The sequence below is a fragment of the Phacochoerus africanus genome, chromosome 3 (assembly GCF_016906955.1).
Source record: "Phacochoerus africanus isolate WHEZ1 chromosome 3, ROS_Pafr_v1, whole genome shotgun sequence".
In the NCBI taxonomy this organism is placed as follows: domain Eukaryota; kingdom Metazoa; phylum Chordata; class Mammalia; order Artiodactyla; family Suidae; genus Phacochoerus; species Phacochoerus africanus.
Window position 1 is genome coordinate 31,306,417 of NC_062546.1, and position 14,111 is coordinate 31,320,527.

The window sequence follows — 14,111 nt, forward strand, 5'->3', positions numbered from 1 at the left end:
ACCATGAAGTGACCCTGCCTCCAAAAAGAATGAGTTTAGCCAGAACTGTTCCTTGGCTCAACTGCAGAAGACTGGGCATCCTCAGAGCCCTGGAGAACAAAAATATCCTGCTGGCCTCTGGTGTCCAATGGAAGTTTTATTTCTTTAGGGTTTTAGCCCAACCAGTCATTTAAAAACCAAGTAACACAGACCTGGGGAGTAGGGGCTGGGGACCGCACCTCCCTCCTACTCACCATGGACAGCAGTGGAAAAGAGGGAGGGGACAGGAGAGGTGGCCAAAGCGAGACAGCAGCAGCAATACTGGGGGCAGCTATGCCACAGAGCCAGCTCCCTCCTCTCCCAGGCCCTGGCAGGAGCCCCTATGGCTTGGGGAGGATGGTTGGTAAAACCAGCCCCAGGCTCTCCCCCATCCCTCCTCAGATAGCCTCCCTGGGGGCTCAACCCATTTCTTCCGGCAGGAGACTGAGGCACGCCGAGAGGAGGAAGTGGGAGAGGAGGACGCTGGGGAGGCAGGGAGGTGGCACACATGTGAGGTGAGAGGTGTGGGCAGGGCTCTGGCTTGGAGGCCCTTGGACCCTCCACCTCCACGCCCACCCCAGGGAGGGGTGCGGAAGCTACACCATCACGCAGCATTCGGAGAGAGGAGGTGGGGTTTAAGGCTGAGGGGCCCCAAGGCAGGCGGGGGCGCGGGCCTCAGTCGAAGCCGTGCCAATCACTGTGCTCCGAGTCGTATTCAAGCTCAGCACCCACGCACTTGACACCATCTAGCAGCATGGGTGTGCCGTGGTGTCGGTCTGCAAGGCAGGTGATATGTCAGTATGCCAGGCTGGAGCCCAGCCCCAGCTACTCCAAGGGAACTGCCACCCTCCCTCCTGGCTCCGCTAGGGGCGTGGGGAGAAGGGCACTCACGAAGGAGCTGGGAATGGGCGGGGGCAAGGATCCCTTTCTCCGATGCAAGGAGGTGGGGAAATCCCTTGTGGCCAAATGGGTGCCTCCCTCCTCCAGCCAGACCCGCGCCTCACGCTCTCACCCATGACGCGTGCCTGTACCACGACCCGCACGCAGGTGCCGGTGCCACCTTCACAGGCCAGCAGCATCTCCTCCTTGAGGACGCCCTCCTTGTGCGCCGAGTACTCACACTTGACGCTGTAACCTGCCCGGGTGATCGGCATCTCTGCAGCCTCCCGCCCCGACCCCCAGTACCCATTGCCCCCCCAGGACTGGCTGACTCCTCCAAAGGAGTGGGGAAGGCCCAGGACCCACCCCCCCAGGGCTGTGCGCACTGGCCTCTGGAACTTCACATTTTTCAGTGAGCTCCACATGCCTTCGCCCACAGGCTTCCAAGAGGTGGGACTCCCCAGTAAGGTAGGTGGGGAGAGGGGGTGACGGGAGGGAGGGGTAGGGCAGGGCTCAAGCAGATCAGGTGGCAAGAGGTGAAGGCTGAGAGGGCTTGCTCAATCTGCTTAAGGGCAAGGTCATGAGATGAAGGTAGGGGGACATGAAACTGAAGCTGGGGCTTCAGCACATGGTGAAACCGATACCCTAGCCTTTGGGAGCTGGTGGGGGTGGGGTGGGGAGCTGCTGAAGCTGGCAGGGTACAAAGAAGCAGCCCATGTCTGGTGGGTGCTGGGAGGTAGCTGCCTGGAGGTCCTGAGGTTCCAGTGGATTCTTCCTGAGGTGCAGGAAAGGGAAGGTTCTAGGCAGCCCACTGAGGGAACTACCTGACAATGAACAGATACAGACCAACTCTGTGAGCCTGTGGACTTGCATCCAGAGAGTGAGGCCTGGGATGGGGGCCCACACTGCAAGCCTATAAAGAGGCATCGTGGCCCCAGAGTGCTAAGCTGCCCCGGGTGGGGAGGCGGAAGTACCCCATGCTCTCACTCCCACTCACATGCAGGCCCTGCTGGAAAAGGGGACGCACCTTCTGGGATGGGCATGACGCTGAGGAGCTTGAGGTGCAGGCTGGGGACAGGTGCCTCTCGGACATCCTTGCTCAGCCTGTGCACTGGGGGCAGAGTGAAGGTAATCTCATACCTGTGCAGGATCTTCAGGAAGCCAACCTGCAGCAGGAGGGGTGGGGTAAGGAGGCACCTTCACTCTCAGTCTCCCCCCGGGGCCCACCCAGGTTGTGCCACCTATGAGCTCTGTACATGAGCAACAGAAATTGCTCAGGCCCTACACTGGCTTCCTCCATAATCCCAGGGGACCCTGACTCCCTCCATCTAGCTGGTCCATACCTCTGGCCTGGTAGCTCCAGGCCCTTTCTCCAAGGCTCCACCCCTACAGCTTGGCCAGCACACTCCTTAGCATCTGTCTCATGGGCCCTGAAGTTCCTCAGTGGCCCATTCTGTAGGTGATGAAATGGAAGCCAGGAAACAGTTGGCTGAAGGCCATTGCAGCCAGGGTATAGTCCTTCCCGGACCTCTTGGCTACTCCTGCCACAAGTGGCACGCAGCAAGTCACCAACCACTGCCACAGGGGAGGCTCAAAGCCCCATGACACAGGCCATCCACCTGCCCCATCACTACCAGTATGTGCCCAGAGCTAAGAGCCCAGGATCAGACCCCTGGTCCTTTAGTCACTCACGTGGAGCCACCAGGCAACACAGCACATGATGGAGGGTGGGACAGAACTAGAAAAAGTGACACTAGGCCAGCTGTGTCAGTCCAGAGCTGGCCAACAGGCCTGGCACCAACCATGGAACTCAGGCTCCAGCCTGCCTATTGGCACGTGGACACGGATGCCTGCCTGCCTGCCTACTCAAAGGCTCTCTGTGCCCCAAAGCCTTGATTCACGGCCTGAGCAATTTCTGTTGTTCATGCACAGAGCTTGGCAACCCATGCCCTCTGGGACAGATGCCATCCTTAGAAACTCCAGTCGTATGAAGGGTCTGTGCCAGGGTGGGTCGGCTGACTGGAGTGCCAGTCCAGGAGGCACAGGGGTGCAGCAATGTGTGTCCTTGCAGGGGCACACGCTCTCTTCAGTTTCAGGAACTAGGTGGCCTTGTCCCTGAGAGAGCCCTTCAGTGGGATCAGGATGATGTCACTGCACAATTAAAGCTCAGTCCCTGCCCTTCCCCCCCACTCTGCTGGTAGAGGGCACACCTCCGAAGAGGGCTTTCTTTCTCTCTCTTTTGTTTTGCTTTGCTTTTTAGGGCTTTACCCGCGGCATATGAAGGTTCCCAGGCTAGGAGTCGAATCAGAGCTGTAGCTGCCAACCTATGCCACAGCCACAGCAACATGGAATCTGAGTCGCATCTGTGATCTAAACCACAGCTCACAGCAACACTGGGTCCTTAACTCACTAAGGCCAAGGATCAAACCTGCATCCTCATGGATGCTAGTCAGGTTTGCTTCCACTGAACCACAACAGGAACTGAGAGGGCTTTCTGGTTGTACCTGCCAATGGTGACCCTGAATCCAGCTCCACCATTTGCAGAATTTTCCAGGGGAATACTCAGATGTGCAAAAAAATACTTGTCACTGCTCTACTTAAAACAATACAAAATAGAAACAACCATAACACCAGGAATGGGGAAACCAGCTAAATCAATGATAATACATATAATGGAACACCAGGCAGTTGTAAAATCTCGTGGAAAATTATTTACTGACACAGGCAGGAGATGGTTCACAACAGAAGCAAGCAAAAAACAGTGTGTACAGTGTGATACCAGCTTTTTGTTTTTGGAAACAAAGCTAATAAAGGAACTGGAATGACGCACATCAAAATATTAACCATGGTTATTTCTGGATAGTATGACTGCGGGTACTTGTAAATTTCTTTGTAGTTTGCTCTGTCTTCCACATTTTCTCTAACGGACATGAATGGATTTTGCAACAAGAGGCGGGGAGCTATTTTTGAAAGTTTGGGTTCATTCTGTTTATTCCCCTGTGGAAGCTGTCAGCTGTAGGAGAAAGAGCAAGGGTTTTAGAGTTGGGCAAAAATGGGTCTGAATCTGGGCCCCTCTTCAGGGTGGTCTCAACAGACCGGATGGCACACCCCCACCGCCAAGCCCTCCAGGGCTCAACTCTGGAGCTCTGGTTTACTATCCAACCCGAAGGCCGTGTTCCCCAATTAATCCTGCCCCTCCCAAGTGGCTGTGGGATCCAACAGTGTCCCAGCAGTTGGAGGAGCCACAATAGAGGGTGTGTGAGGTGTGGCCACGAAGAGAGGAAGAGCGAGAAAAACATGGGGTGGAGCGGGGAGCAGATAACTACTACTGCAAAGAGCTTAAATCAGCCAGAGGTTTGGCAAAGAAGAGTAAATAAAGTCACACCTTGTTATGAGCATAATTAGCCTCACACCTGTGTGACACCCGTACCTCCTTCCATTTCCAACTCCTTGGGGTGTGAACTGTCTCTACTTCAGAGAAGAGAAAACTGAGATGACCTGCCCAAGGTCACAAAGCCAGAACAGCAGGCATGAACTTGAACCCAGGCCTGTGATACCACAGCCATGACAACTGCCTTCTGATCGCAACTGTCATGGTGGTGGTGATGCCCATAGCAACAGCTCCACTTCCATGCAAGTACCATCCTAAGTACACTCATCTCATTGTGGTTTCACACTTTCCATTTTACAGATGGGGAAACCAAGGCCCAGGGAAGGACAAAGATGTGCCTCTGGAGCCAGCTTAGAGGAAATGCAGCAGGCTCAGGAAGCCAGGCTGATTGGCCGGGGACCGGGGGTGAGGGAGGAGGGGATTGGGGGGCGTTGCCACATACCTTGACCAGAAAGCTGCTCTCACTCTCCTGGCTGACCATGACCACGGAGTCATGCAGCTTCTCATCAAAGTGGACGTGGCTCTGGGAGCCTTCTGCATCATGGCCTGCTGCAAAGCGGATACTCCGGACTCTGGGCTTGTTGCCTATGAAGAGAGTGAGAGAGGCTCCAGGGGCTGTCGCCTTTGCTTCTCCCCAGGAACCAGCTGCAACATGTCGCCGCCCTGCCCCCTGCCCTTCACATCACCCAGCATCCACAGCTGGGCTGCATCTTACTGGATAATGGAGATCAGGAGGCTTGAAGCTCTCACCTGCCCCTACCTGCTCATCCTTCCCAGATAGTACTCATCCTGAGTGGCTGTGGGGGAGCATTCAGGGTTAGCTGGTACGACCCTTCGCTTAGAGAGAATGGGGCTGACAGGGAAGAGACTCAGCAAACATCAGGCAGTGCGGGACTCTGCCCTGGTCCTCAGGACACCCCGCCCCGTGCTCCCCTGAAGGGCCAAGCCCCCCATCTCTGGGATCTCCTCTTCCAGGTCATCAGTGTCTGAGGCCTCCTGCCTGTCCCTCCTACTGACCCCTACCTCAGAGGGGAGGAGGGCAGGGACAGGAACTGACTCTGTGGGACCTGCCCTGGGGGCTGGAGAAACAGAAGGTCAAAAACCATACTCAGGAGTTCCCATGGTGGCTCAGTGGTTAACGAATCCGACTAGGAACCATGAGGTTGTGGGTTCGATCCCTAGCCTTGCTCAGTGAGTTAAGGATCCAGTGTTGCCGTGAGCTGTGGTATAGGTCGTAGACGCGGCTTGGATCTGGCGTTGCTGTGAGCTGTGATGTGGGTCCCAGACATGGCTCGGATCCCGCATTGCTGTGGCTCTGGTGTAGGCCGGTGGCTACAGCTCTGATTCAACCCCTAGCCTGGGAACCTCCACACGCCGCAAGAGCGGCCCTAGAAAACGCAAAAAGACCAAAAAAAACCACACTCAGCCCTCCTTAAGAGGGGCTGCTGCTGCCTCTAAACCTCATCAACTGATCCCAGGCAGGTGGGAAGGAAGAACCCAGGGCAACCTCCAGGAATCCTCCCAGAGCTAAGTTTCCCTCCTCTGCCTATCCCACAAGGCCCAGGCTGTCCCCAGCTGGGTTGGGTCCTCCAAGGCCAGGAAGTCAGGAAGTTAATGTGGGCAGAGTGGTGGGAGCTGGGCTGACGGCCTGAACCAAAGGAGGTCCATCTTGCTGAGAGCATGACCCCAGTTGCCTCTGACTCCCACAGCCCTTAGGGCCCTCAGGAGCCCTGCTCAGAGTCACTTTGGTGGGAGAATCTAGGCCAGCCTGGCACTTCCACATTCCCTGCTGAGCCCCCCCAGACCTGACCCTCATGTCCCACCAGGCCTCCGTCACCAAAAACTTTCTATGAGCCCTTCCAGACTCTGAATGAAACCCAGATTCCTTTTCACAGCCTGCTGTGGCCCTACCCACCTCCCCAGCCTCAGTGCTCACCCAAAGCCCCTTGTGCTCCCCAACCCCCACAGTGGAACAGAAAGGCTGGAATATGGGGCCGTGAGGGCACACACCTCCACAGATCAGCACACCAAGGAGCCCACAGGGGTCCCCAGGCTCCCTGCTAGGGCTTGGGTGTCCCTAGCACAAACACCGGTGTAATTACTGATGTGATTCGTGTACTCTCCCTCTCTCCCTGTATCTGTCTGTCTGTCTGTCTGTCTCTCTCTCTCTCACACACACACACACAGAGCGAATGCAGGCCCCACATGCAACAACGCCCCTTCCCACCAAGGCCCCCTGGAAGACTCTGCAAACCCCACCAGGCCAGGCAGGCACTCACCCTTGTTGGCTGCAGCCATGGACGCCCTCCCTGCCACGGGGTGAGACACGCAGCTCCTGCCAGACACCACCGGCCAAGCTCAGCAGCCTCCCATGCTCCAGGGACACCAGCGGGCGCCTGATGGGTGGGGAATGGGGAGGCCGGAGTCAGAGCCACTGATGGGCCTGTGGCTGGGGGACAGAGATTCTCCTCCACCCATCCTCCACAGTCATCAAGAGCCCCTACCCTTGCCTGACAGCTACTGACCCAAGGCCCAGCCAGCATGTACTGAGCTGCTGCTTCTAGGCACCAAAGCACCAGCACAGGACTCTTATGGGGGCCCATGTAACATAACATGTCCTTAGAGCTTTCCTTCCTGGCGATTGGCCAGGGTCATATACAGGACACCTGTGGAGGGGCTGCCCTCATCAAAGCCCACCACTCAGACTGTGGCTTGATTCTCTGGCTGGCCTCCCAGCTCAGCTCCCCAAGGGCAGCCTCAGGGCAGAAACAGTGGGCGGCGCCCCCAGGAAGCCTGTGTAAGCAGTCTGGCCTCTGATAGGCTGGGCTGAGACCATCTCAGCATCAAAAAGAATAATGAGTGCAACTGATGAAACAGATGGAATTACATAAAGTCAGAGCACTCACAGAGATTACCAAAAAGAGAGAAAGCAAAACAAACAAATCTTCATTTGTCACTACTGATAATAGCAATGCTCTAACTCCCTACTCTGAAAATTGGCCATAAAGAAATAATTCAGCCTGTCTTGGCCCCTGCTGGAACCAAACTGCCCTGGTGGTTAAAGGACAGCTCTTCTTTAACAAAGGAATGATCAGATGCTACATAATTCTGCAACCCCACAAAAATAAATGCTGGAAGCAACGCCAACCAGTGGGTGCTAAACCAAGAGGGCGAAGATTGAAGTGGATGCGCACCAACAGATGACCTGGGGTTAAAGGGAATGATGGGGTTAAAGGGAATGAGTTTGCAATGGAGGGATGTGATGTCAGGCTAGGGGTCGAATCCGAGCTGTAGCCACCAGCCTACACCACAGCCACAGCAACACCAGATCCAGGTCGCATCTGTGACTTACACCACAGCTCTCGGCAATGCCGGATCCTTAACCCACTGAGGGAGGCCAGGGATTGACCCTGCGTCCTCAAGGATGATAGTCAGATTCGTTTCCTCTGAGTCGCAATGGGAACTCCACGTCAGCCAATAGTCAATCTCCTCTCACTCAGTGGGATGGACAACCGGACATACTGATGCCTCCAATGTGACGCAGCACCAAGTCACAGCACCACTGACAAGGGGTCCCCACCCCAACTGTCTGACCTGCATCTAACAAGCTCCTTGGGCTCCAGCTTCCAGCTGACAGAAAACACAGAGGCCAGAGGAACAAACTCTAAAAGGAAGCAAGCAGACCAACTCAGAAGGCAGGATGTTCTACAGAACAACTGACCTAATTTTTTCTCCAAACTGCAAGTAGGAAAATAAAAGAGGCTGTTCTAGATAGGGGATGGGCCAACTATAGCCTGTGGGGCCCCCACTGTTTTGTATAAAGTTTTACTGGCGTGCACCCTGCTCATTTGTTTGCTTATTTTCTAAAGCTGTTTCTACACTAAAGCAAAACTACTTTGAGAAGCTGCCACAGAGGCCACATAGCCTGCAAGGTCTAAAATATTTACTATCTGGCCCTTCATGGAAAAAGTTTGCCAACCGCTGCTCTAAATTAACACCAAGAGACCAAGAAAGCAGGATACGCTGTGGGACAACTGACCTGGTTTTTCCCACCACCTCAGTTGCAAGAAGAAAAATTAATGGGGTAGGGGGTTTCGAACTACCTATAAAAAGAGACATTTGAGGCGTTCTCTGGTGGCGCAGTGGGTCAAGGATCCGGTGTTGTCACTGCGGCAGCTTATGTCACTGCTGTGGCACAGATCTGATCCATGGCTCAGGAACTTCTACATGCTGCAAGTGCAAAGGAGTTCCCCATGTGGCTCAGAGGGTTGAGAACCTGACACGGTGTCTGTGGGGATGCTGGTTTGATCCCTGGCTTCTTGAAGTGGGTGAAAGGATCCAGTGTTGCTGCTGCTATGGTGTAGTTCAGCAGCTGCAACTCCAATTTGACCCCTCGCCTGGGAACTTCCATATGCTGCACATGTGGCCCTAAAAAGCAAAAAAAGAAAAAAGAAAGAGACATCTGGAGTTCCCATTGTGGTGCAGCAGAAACGAATCCAACCAGTATCCATGAGGATGCAAGCTCAATTCTGACCCTCACCCAGTGGGTCAGGGATCTGGCATTGCTCTGAGCTGCAGTGTAGGTTGAAGACACGGCTTAGAGCCCGAGTTGCTGTGGCTGTGGTAAAGGCCGGCAGCTGTAGCTCTGATTCGACCCCTAGCCTGAGAACTTCCATATGCCTTGGGTACGGCCCTAAAAAGCAAAACATATTAAAAAAAGTATGTCCTTATTTGTCAGGGATACACACTGAAGTATTTGGAGATGAATGACCCATGAATGACCCTGACTAGTCCAGGGAATGGAGAGAAACCACAGGGTGGTCTCAGAGTGGGGGCTGAGCCTGTGGAGGGCATGACCTTGAGGTCTCTCGGGTGCCGAGCCGCTCTGAGAGCAGGCCTCACCTCCCTCCCGGCTTCCCAATGTGAGAGAAGCCCACCCAGGCCCAAGCCCACCCCCCCTTCCCCGCCCCCCACCCCACCCTGTCAAGGGCAGAGCAAACAGCTTGGGTACCAGGAGCCCAGGATAGGAGGCCTCAGGGGGGACAGGGAAGGGCAAGGCTTGAGTCTCAGGAATGCAGGAACCGCCCCAGGCCAGAACTCTGTCTGGGGTCAGTCCCAGAAGGGCAGCCCTTTAGCTCTGGAACACTCATCTTGTCCACAGAGCCTGACCTCTGGGGAGAGGCCTGCCCCACCCACCCACTCCAGCCACCCCCAAAGGTGTGGACTTGGAGCATCTGAAACACAGCCAAGAGCTAGGGGACTAGGCGCTCCTCCTACCTTGGTTAGGGTTAGGGTTAGGGGGAATGATAAGACGCCCCCACTTCCCAGAGGCCCAGGTGAAACCCTTAAACAGTAGTTGCTGGAGTTCCCTTCGTGGCTCGGCAGTTAACAAACCCAACTAGGATCCATGAAGATGCAAGTTTGATCCCTGGCCTCGCTCAATGGGTTAAGGATCCAGCAGTGCCACCAGCTGTGGTGTAGGGTGCAGATGTGGCTCGGATCTGGCGTTGCTGTGGCTGTGGTATAGGCTGGCAGCTGCAGCTCTGATTTGACCCCTAGCCTGGGAACTTCCATATGCCATGGGTGTAGCCAAAAAGAAAAAGAAAGGAAAAAAAACAGTGGCTGCTGAGCAAAGGCTCCTGGGTCTTCATAAATCATGCAGGGTCCCATCCCTGTCCTCCTCCCCAGGCCACTGCTTCTTTGCCTGCCTGTCTTCCCCCAGGCCATCTCCCCTGCCTAAAACAATCCTGCCTCCCATCCACAGCTTAGCCTGGGTCTCAGCCCCGGAGGACCTTTTTCCAAGTAGCACAACCCCACCCCACCCCACTCATCCCAGGATGGGCCTGAAAATCTTCAAAAAGGATCCCCTTTTGCAGTTCTGGGATCATTTGATAACTCTGTTCCCCACCTTACAAGGGCAGTGACTGTGTTTTAGCCAAACCCTACGTCCCCAGTACCCAGCCCAATACCTGGCAGGGAGCAGCTGTGTTTTTATATTTGTTAAATGAATGAAAGAGCAAAGTAAGGGGAGCCCAAGCACGGGCCTCAGCCGGGCTGTCTAGGCAGCGGCTCTCAGGAAGAGGAACTACTCGCCCCACTCTTAGCCAACCCCTGCCCTGGCGGACATTCCCCTCCCCCCACCTCAGAGTGGGGCCTCCTGTTGGGTGTTTTTCTAGCTTTGCCCCAGTCAGCTGTGACCTGGCCCCCAACCTTGAAATGGAAGATCCACTGAGGGCAAGACAGAGCTCAAGACAGAGCCAGCGCTCAGGCACTGCCTTGTAACCCTTGAGCAATGAGAACACAAGTAGGGAGGCAGGCGACTCCCGAGGCCCAGAAGAGGCTGGAGAAAGCTCCTTTCCTAGCAGAGAGCCCCACTGGTCGAAGTCCCTTCTGAATTAGATTTTTTGTTGTTGTTGTTGTCTTTTGTCCTTTTTTTAGGGCTGCACCGGCGGCATATAGAGGTTCCCAGGATAGGGGTTGAATCGGAGCTACAACCACAGCAAAGCAGTATAACACCCTCCAGAGGCAGCAGGCATGGGCTCCAGGGCCCCACAGGTCTGGTTCAAATTCAGACTGCACAGCAAAGTTACTCCACGTCTCTGTGCCTCAGTTTCCTCATCGGCAACACAGGAAGGAGCAGGGACCTCTTCCTCAGTGGGTTTGGTGCAGCTGGTGCCTGATGCTCTGCGACAACAGTCCCTACTCCACCCCCACCTTTGCAGAGCAAATCCCCCAAAGGACTGGTTTCTGAAGCAACAGCAATTTCAGCATCAAAGAGGCACTTCAGGCCAATACTGGAACAGTCAGGAATGGCCCTCAGGGTGGGCCCCCAGGGACTTCAGGCTTCTCAGAAAACAGCTCAAGGGTTGAGGGGCCTCTCTCTCCTTTCCCTCACCCTGCCTTCCTCCTCCCCCACTTCCAGGCCAGCCAGGTCTCCAGGGATCACTAGGGAGCAGACTGCTAGGATCCCACTGTCCCCAGCCCCAACCAGAAGGACTCATAACAATGTGAAGCATGTACATCTTGGGAAATGTCCCCACCCTGGCAAAAAAAAAAAGAAGATACCTCCCTTTAGATGGGCTGTCAACAGGTCAGGATTGGTACCATGGACAGTCATGAGGTGGGGAGGGATGGGAAACTGAAACAAGGGCTTCGGAAGACTTCTGTGGCTTTAAGTTATTTTCAGGGAAACTGGCAGGACCCTCTCAGCTTTAGAGAGAAAGACTGCTTCAAGGTTATCCTATGTCCTGGTTAGCCAGGGCAGGGCTCAGCCAGGGCCAGTGGCACCTCTGTCACAAGGAGGAGGAACATGGACATGGCAAATGGGCAGATGGACAGAGTTCTCAGCTCCCTAGATTCCTGCCCTGCAGGGTACAAACTACTACTTCCAGGTTGTTCCACGCCGGGGCCCAAGGCTAGAGAAAAAGTCAAAGACAGTCTGTCCATGGCAAAGCAGAGCCTCTGCCACCCTCTTGCTCAACACCCCACACCTGCATCACCACAGCACCTCTCCCCCCCAGAGGCAGCCCCCAAATCCCAGGCATCACAGGCCCAGCTCCAGCTTGTCCTCTGCCTTGAGGCTAGGGACATGCTTCTTGAAGCCTCATTTCTCATTCATTCCTCAATCCCCATTGTCCACCTGTTCAAGGACTTGCTGAGCCAGGAACTCTACAATCTTCCACCCTCTCCACCCCAGCCCAGGGCTCAGGCCTGGCTTAAGCCCTCAGTCCTGCGGAAGCCACTCATTAAAGCTCAAGCGTGTACAAAGGGCACCGGCTGAGACCACGCTAACCTGATGACTCTAGAACCTAATGTAGGACTGGGCACACAGTGGCCCACATACCTAGAACAAGGGCTGAAAAACAGGCCTCGGTCTCCATGGGGTTCCACTTCCTCCTCCCTCCAGCAGGCCAAAGTTGCAAAGACAAGTAAACAAGTGGAGCAGGCGTGAACTGAGGAAGGGACTCTCACCATCTCACACCCTCCTGTCTCCCCAAGAAGTGCTCCCCTCCCCTCTCCTCCCAGCATTTCCTCCCCACAATCCCTCAAGGCCCCAGCTAGAGGATACTTAGACCCCTCTAGCCTCTAGACTGCCTGCCTCACCTGAAACCCAAGAGGTAGAGGCCAGACCAGGTCCTGGGGGTGACAGCTGTCCCTGACTTTCTTCAGCTCCCTGGGCAGAGAAACCTCTATCCACACTTCTCAAAGGCAAGATTCAGGAGGAAAAGCAACCCAAGGCCTCCCTTCTCAGTCTACCAGGGTCCTTGCTCACGAACAGGAACACTGGTCCAGAACCTAAAGGAACCCCTCCTGCTTTGTGACAACGGGGAGATGGTGGGGCCAAGCTCCCAGAAGCACCAGAGGGGCCTGGGGATAGGAAACTGTATCCTCTCCTGCCTCCATCCCCGTGGGTGTGGTGCCCCCATCCCTACCTCATCCTCCTCTTCTAAGTGGAGAGATGCGTCTGAACACCCCCCGCCCCCCGTCACACTCTGGGGCTGTGAGGCGGCAGCTCTGTCCCTCAGAGATAATCCTGTGCCGTCCCCACCCTCACCTCTGCTGACGCAGTAGTCTCGGGAGCTTGTACTCCTGGACATCACCGCCCTCTTCCCTGAAGGTGCAGGGTCACGAGAGGTTCAGAGAGGCTACTCGTCCAAGGTCACACAGCGAGGCGGTGACAATGAGGGGGGAACTGACGGCGCTGACCCCATTAGGCTCCCGCCCCCACTGTATCACACGTGCCCCCAACAGCGCCCCACGGAAAGCACTTCAGCTTTACCAGCTAACGGTCACCTGCGGCCCTGGAGCCTGACATCCCCCCAGATCATGTATCAAGGAGCCCTCCCTGGCCGGGCCCCGACAACGGAGACCTCCCGCCCCAGCCCGATGAGTTCTCAGGCACAGACTCCCTAGAACAGCGGCTCGCTGGGAGGGGATCTCCAGGAGCGGGGCAGAACCGGAAGGTGTCGAAAGGAGGAGCAGTCTCACCCTGCAGGGATCACCCCGACGCCGGGCCGGGCCGGGCAGGGGCGACCGCGGGGGCAGAGGCAGCAGAGGCAACGGCAAAGGCGGCACCGGTGGCGGTCGCGGCGGCAGCGGGGGCTCAACGCCTAACACGAGGAGAGAGCCCCGCGCCGCCGCCGCCCTCCTCAAGGGCACGCCCCCACCTCCTCCCATTGGTCGACCGTGGGGGTGGGGCGAGGGCGCTTCGAACCAATAAGCGGGCGCCAGAGAACCGCCAACTGGCGATGCGCCTCTGCGTCACCTGCAGAAGGCCCTGCGGCTGCGCTGTACAAACCCATGCCCAAGGGCCCGGCGACTTCTCGCGATAAAGTCAGCTGGGCCGCCAGCTTTGGCTAGAGGCCAAGATGCCGCAGGGACTGGTTAAGGAAGAAGCGCCTTGAATAGGCCCTGCCCATGTTCACTTTCAGCCTCGGAGTTTGCAGTTCCCGTCTCCGCCCAACTTGGAAGGGGCTTTGTCTAGGCTCGGCTCCTTTAAGCGGCCGTAACGCGGGACTCAGAGCCAGGTCTGGCACTTGAAGATGCCTTTCTTTCTAGGCTTCCGAGCCTGCAATAGCAGTCGATTACGGACATCGCAAGGTCTGTCCCGGAGCGGAGGAACCCTTCATCCTTCCCGCTCTGCAATACACTGGTTTCTTCCGTCCCATCCCCCTGCCTCGGAGGAAGCGCACCCGCGAGGACCTGAGATGCGTCTTGGGAGCCCTGTCAGCCTGGATAAGCATCAGAACAAAGAAGGCACGCGGGGTGGGGGTTGGGAGAACCTGTGCAGGCGTCCCGGAGGACCGCAGCGTCCTGGTCTCCA

At 56.0% G+C, this 14,111-nt stretch overlaps 1 protein-coding gene across 5 annotated transcripts; it reads right to left on the minus strand.

The window, feature by feature from the left end:
* Positions 1–118: 118 nt before the first annotated feature.
* On the minus strand, positions 119–13,450 carry ADISSP (adipose secreted signaling protein). Of its 5 annotated transcripts, XM_047771528.1 has the most exons (7): positions 13,277–13,450; positions 8,392–8,518; positions 6,568–6,684; positions 4,731–4,873; positions 1,925–2,063; positions 1,031–1,153; positions 119–794 (listed from the first exon to the last, which is right to left on the minus strand). In XM_047771528.1, exons 3-7 carry the CDS (start codon positions 6,584–6,586, stop codon positions 694–696), a joined length of 525 nt encoding a protein of 174 aa, XP_047627484.1. In that variant the 5' UTR covers positions 6,587–6,684; positions 8,392–8,518; positions 13,277–13,450; the 3' UTR covers positions 119–693. The 5 variants fall into 5 exon arrangements, with proteins under 5 accessions (XP_047627484.1, XP_047627481.1, XP_047627482.1 ...); XM_047771525.1 differs by lacking the exon at positions 8,392–8,518; XM_047771526.1 differs by lacking the exons at positions 8,392–8,518; positions 13,277–13,450 and adding an exon at positions 13,198–13,222.
* Positions 13,451–14,111: the final 661 nt, after the last annotated feature.